At 53.5% G+C, this 5,589-nt stretch overlaps 1 protein-coding gene across 1 annotated transcript in view; it reads left to right on the forward strand.

Annotated features, from left to right (window-relative positions):
* The window catches only part of grm5a (glutamate receptor, metabotropic 5a), a 14,294-nt gene extending 9,006 nt beyond the window's left edge, over positions 1–5,288 (forward strand). The window contains exons 7-17 of the mRNA XM_076170739.1: positions 33–154; positions 238–362; positions 515–683; positions 1,283–1,409; positions 1,502–1,619; positions 1,703–1,889; positions 2,068–2,226; positions 2,410–2,535; positions 2,786–2,968; positions 3,115–3,284; positions 4,355–5,288. Of these exons, the coding sequence (XP_076026854.1) occupies positions 33–154; positions 238–362; positions 515–683; positions 1,283–1,409; positions 1,502–1,619; positions 1,703–1,889; positions 2,068–2,226; positions 2,410–2,535; positions 2,786–2,968; positions 3,115–3,284; positions 4,355–5,288 (2,420 nt within the window). The remainder of the gene's footprint in view (positions 1–32; positions 155–237; positions 363–514; positions 684–1,282; positions 1,410–1,501; positions 1,620–1,702; positions 1,890–2,067; positions 2,227–2,409; positions 2,536–2,785; positions 2,969–3,114; positions 3,285–4,354) is intronic.
* Positions 5,289–5,589: the final 301 nt, after the last annotated feature.

Consider the following 5,589-nt stretch of genomic DNA (forward strand, 5'->3'; position numbering starts at 1 on the left):
CTTGTCACAGTGTGTGTCTCTGTTGGCCACAGGGAGAGAGTCTCTACAACATCAGTACGCCCAAGACACCAAGATGGGCTTCGTCATTAACGCCATCTACTCCATGGCGTACGGCCTGCACGCCATGCAGCAGGTGCTCTGCCCCGGGTACAAGGTATGGAAACGAGCAGCACACGCACATGTATGTACACGTGCCAGCGACGCTGACTCTCATCATCCCTCTTCCTCTGCTGTCAGGGTTTGTGTGACAGTATGAGGCCGATCGACGGACGCCATTTGCTGGATTTCCTGATGAAGACCAGCTTCACCGGCGTTTCCGGGGAGACGATCCACTTTGACCAGAACGGCGACTCACCTGGCAGGTAAGAGTGACGGTGATGTCACAATGTCCAGGTATGTTAGAGAAACTGCTTTGGTCTAGATAAGGGAGCAGAGGGAGAACAGGTCTAAGTGGAGTGGGGGGTCTTTAAAGATGTGGGTCTGCTGGCACACATCTACATCCTCTGCCTCTCAGGTATGAGATCATGAACTTCAAGCACACAAGCGAGGAGAAGTACAGTTACATCCACGTGGGCAGCTGGGACCAAGCAGGCCTGAGGATGAACGACGAGGAGATCTGGTCTAACAGCAGCGACATCATCCAGTCAGTCTGCTCTGAGCCGTGTCAGAAGGCTCAGATAAAGGTACGGATCACACACAGCACACACACAGAGTACAAGCAGCGCTGCTGATAGTCGTTGTTACGTTTTCTTCACTTTTCAACAATTAATGATCGTTCTTTAAGCAACAATATATGTGGATAAGCAGTAAACTAGGATCTTCAGAGATCTCAGTCGTCTCTGTGCCACCTGGGACACAGTGAGACTCTGTTCAAGCTTTCATCATCTCCCATCTGGGCCTTGTAACACACTCACACACACACCCAGCCTCTCCGACTCATCCAGAACACAACTCAGTCTGCTCCCTCGTTATTGTCTCCCACGTGAAACTCTTCCTACGCTTTCTCCTGATGGCGTACAGCGGCGCGTGTGGGGAATTGAGCATCCTGCCGCCTGTGCCAGGCGTTTAAAGGGACCGGCTCCTCCAGGCCGTGGTCCAGATTCAGCCCCCCCCCCCCCCCCCCACCGCCCCCACATTCTAACTGCTTGGCTCTCATCTCCACTCTTCAAATCCCTACAAAACCTCAGAACATACAACATTTCCCGTATCGCATTCAGCCGCTTTGTTTTCCAACGAGAGCCTTCTTCCTTTTCTTCTGTGCATTGTTTTGGGGCATGGACAGGTGATCCGTAAAGGAGAGGTGAGCTGCTGCTGGACCTGCACGCCCTGCAAGGACAACGAGTTTGTGTTTGACGAGTACACGTGTCGGGCCTGCGTCCTGGGCTCCTGGCCTACAGACGACCTCAAAGGTAAACGGGAGCACAGACGCAAGCCGTCCCTGCTCTGATGTTTCCGCCTCGTCTTCTCATTCCCTATGATCTCCTGGCTCCGCCCCCTTCAGGTTGTGAGCCAATCCCTGTCCAGTACGTGCGTTGGGGGGATCCCGAGCCCATCGCCGCCGTCGTCTTCTCCTGCCTGGGACTCTTGTTTACCCTCTTTGTCACTTCAGTCTTCATCAAGTAAGTGACTTTAAAGGGTTAACACACTTAAGAGTTCAAGTGCAACATGTGTTGGACTGCATGTAACCTTGGTCTGTGTGTAGATTCTGGGACACTCCTGTGGTGAAGTCGTCCAGTCGGGAGTTGTGTTACATCATCCTGGCTGGGATCTGTCTGGGTTACCTCTGCACCTTCAGCCTCATCGCCAAGCCACACGTGGTCTACTGCTACCTCCAGAGGCTGGGGATCGGCCTGTCCCCCGCCATGAGCTACTCTGCTCTAGTCACCAAAGTAAACACGGCCTCGTAAAGGTCAAAGGTCACATTGAACAGGGACTGAATGTGTTGGTGTGCTGGGTTAATGCGCCTCAGCAGGACTTTATGGACCAGTCAGGACAGAGATCACAGGACCTTTCAAAGTTCACCTATATGATGCTGCATGTAACCTTCTTGACTTGTTCCCCGTTCAGACCAATCGCATCGCCCGGATCCTGGCAGGCAGCAAGAAGAAGATCTGCACCAAGAAGCCGCGCTTCATGTCGGCGTGCGCCCAGCTGGTCATCGCATTCCTGCTCATACTGCTGCAGCTAGGGATCATCGTGGCCCTCCTCATCATCGAGCCACCTCAGGTGTGTGTGTGTGTGTGTGTGTGTGTGTGTGTGTGTGTGTGTGTGTGTGTGTGTGTGTGTGTGTGTGTGTGTGTGAATTAGAGTGGGAGAGGTTCATTTGCATCTATACAAGGCAGCCCAGATAAATCTCCCCCTTCCCTCCCTCCCTCCCTCATCCCCCCCTACCTCCCCCCTCCCTCCCAGGTGATCTACGACTACCCCAGTATCCGGGAGGTGCACTTGATCTGTAACCTGACCACTCTGGGGGTGGTGGCGCCGCTGGGCTACAATGGCCTGCTTATCCTCAGCTGCACCTTCTACGCTTTCAAGGTAGGCGGTGAATCACAGCCGGTCGTCTGTCACATCATCCGAATTTCTCATTAGCGCTCTGACCGCTGAAGGTGCAACTCGCCATTCAACCTCTGAATAAGCAAACACTCTTCACCGCTGTGACTCACAGGAAGTTTGTGTTCAGAAATACACAAATCAATCTACACAATATAATGAAGAGGACTTTGAAGGTCAGATATTTGTTTTGATAACTTTTACCCTCCTGTATCTTCCACGTCCGTCTATTCAGACACGAAACGTTCCCGCCAACTTCAACGAGGCCAAGTACATCGCCTTCACCATGTACACCACCTGCATCATCTGGCTGGCCTTCGTTCCCATCTACTTTGGCTCCAACTACAAGATCATAACCATGTGCTTCAGCGTGAGCCTCAGTGCCACGGTCGCTCTCTGCTGCATGTTCGTCCCAAAGGTCAGAACTACATGTGACATCTCTCACACACACACACACACACACACACACACTCGTCCCATCTGTGTCAAGATGAGTGTTGATTGAGGACAGTATGAAGTTCTTCCAGTCAGAAGGTTCAGGTCCATGTTGTTTCTGGCTCTCAGGTGTACATCATGCTCGCCAAACCGGAGAAGAACGTCCGCAGCGCTTTCACGACGTCCACGGTGGTGCGCATGCACGTGGGCGACGCCAAGAAGGTCACCAAGACGACAAAACCGTCCAGCAGCATGGCCAGCTTGTTCCGGCGCCGCGGCTCCGGACAAGACAACATCAGGTAGATCCTGCAGCCCGGTGGGTCTGAGGGGGGGGTGGCTTGAGTCAATCAACCAGCTGATATCTGAAAGGCTACAACTACAGTATATCTTCATTTGTGGATTTAACTTTGAATTCAAGTCTCAGCCTTGAGAAACATCCTTAAACAAATAGAGTTTGATCCTCCTCTGCCTTTGAGGCTCTGAAGAGGATGAATGTCTCCTTAATGTTCCTCACCTCTGCCAAAGAAACGAAGCTCTTCTCTCTCCCCTCATTCAAACTAGACGATACTTTGTGATCAAATACCTCGACGTCTTTCAGTTCATCAGGAAGCAGAACAGAACTTCTCCCTCCTTCATGGTGGAGTTTGGCTTCTATTGTCTCCAGTTATTGGCAGACATTTTTAGTAAGTGCAATCTAAAAATACAGACCATAACGCTTTGGATCGCAATCAGCCTTTCATTAACCTGGACAGCAGGCACGTTACCATGGCAACCTGGGTTTATTCTTGCAGGGTAGAGCGGAATTAACACGTTTACGCAACATGGCAGTGATACAGACGTGTTTTATTTTGAACACGGATGGCCTGAGTGGGACGTGTTCACGCAGCGCAATCCAGCTACACGCATCACATGTTTAACAGAGCGGGGAAAAGGAGAAGGCGTGAAGTCCAGGCAGGTGGAGACGCCAGCGACCAGCAAAAGTTTAGAGAAACGGATGTTATTCTGCCATCTGAGCTACTCTTCACCTCAGGGCACAGTGAGACCACGAGCAGAGATCAAAGCTGTGACCAGAAGCTTCCAGGACCGCAGCTGTGCAGGAAGTTGTGTTTGATGGCTTTGGGGTGGAAGACGAGCGAGAGCGAGCTGAGAGAGGCTCCGTCTCATCTGGGTTAAGTGTCCCAGAGGAGAGGCGGCCGTTTGAGGATTCCTCTTTCCAGGGAAGAGGGAGGAGAAGGGAGGGAGGGAGAGGAAACTATTCAGCCAGTGTGTTCAGAGATGGATGAAGCACTTCTTATCTTATCTGATACGTTTAGTTTCTTAGATGTTTTGTGTCTAACACGTTACGTTCTCGTCTCTCACTCCTTCTCAGCTCCAACGGGAAGTCTGTGAGCTGGGCGCAGAACGAGCGCGGCTACCGGCCCAACCTGTGGAAGAGGATGTCCTTCCACGTGAAGAAGACCGACGCCATGGAGGTGAACCAGACGGCCATCATCAAGCCATTTTCTGAGGGAGGAGACGCTACTGCAGACGCTGGCGTCAACGCCGAGTACCAGGAGCCTCAGGTGCCCCAGCCCTTCGCCGCCGAGGCCTACCAGGCCAGCTCGCCCTCTCCCTCGCCCCTGTCTACGGTCAGCCAGCGAGCGGTGAAGAGCAGGGGCTTCCAGGGGAGCGAGGAACGAGAGGAGGTGTTGGCCCTCCCAGCCTACGCACCCGATCACCCTGCAGGAGTCAGGAGAAGGGGCGCCGACAACGTCCAGGGCGCCGCCGCAGACGACGGCGGGGACATCAGCGCCATAGAGGTGGGCGACATGGGTGTGGGCGACATCGGTGTTGGCGTCATTGGCGGCCAACCTCAGGGCATCACCATCATGGACCAAATCAGCTGTGTGGTTAACCGCTTCACCGCCAACATCAGCGAGCTCAACACCATGATGCTGCCAGGCGGTGCCACCGTCAGCGTTACCCCCGGAGACGCCGCCGCCTGCCCGCCTCAGTACACCGTGTCCAAGAACAGGCAGGTCCCGTCCTCCGTCACCACCTACGCCGAAGTCGTGGCCGTCTCAGATTTCTGCGACGGTCGACCGGCAGATAAGGGCTACGAGCCGGTGGGCGGGGCTTGTGTGAGCGGCAGGAGAGCCAAAAACATGGAGGAGCTGGCTGCTCTGACGCCTCCCTCGCCGTTCAGAGACTCGTCTCTGGGCTCGGACAGCAGCTCGCCTCCCTCGCTGTCCTCGCCGGCCTCCGAGGCCGAATACGACCAGCTGCTGCTGAGACACTACAGCCAGAGCTCCTCCTCCCTCTAAACTCACCGTCGCCTCGCCACACCTTCGCTCAGTTCAGAGGTCATCCTCTGCTTTTGAGGGTTTTTATCAAATTCATCGATGAGGCAAAACTTCCACACGCATCCAAACAGAGGACATTCAGGATTTTTAAAGTTTTCATTTGGGCTGAATTCTGACAAGCTGAAGAGAAATCTGAGCATTTAAAAGGCTTCAAGGCCAAACAGACAAGATTACACTGAAAGCTCAACCTACTCCTGTACAAAGGTGTTGCAATGATCTGTTTATGGTATCAACCACCCCGACCTTTGACCCCTGTAAGGTC

Source organism: Genypterus blacodes, unplaced genomic scaffold (genome assembly GCF_046128005.1).
Source record: "Genypterus blacodes isolate CSIRO-AG114 ecotype Tasmania unplaced genomic scaffold, CSIRO-AGI_Gbla_v1 ptg000230l_1, whole genome shotgun sequence".
Taxonomy (NCBI): Eukaryota; Metazoa; Chordata; class Actinopteri; order Ophidiiformes; family Ophidiidae; genus Genypterus; species Genypterus blacodes.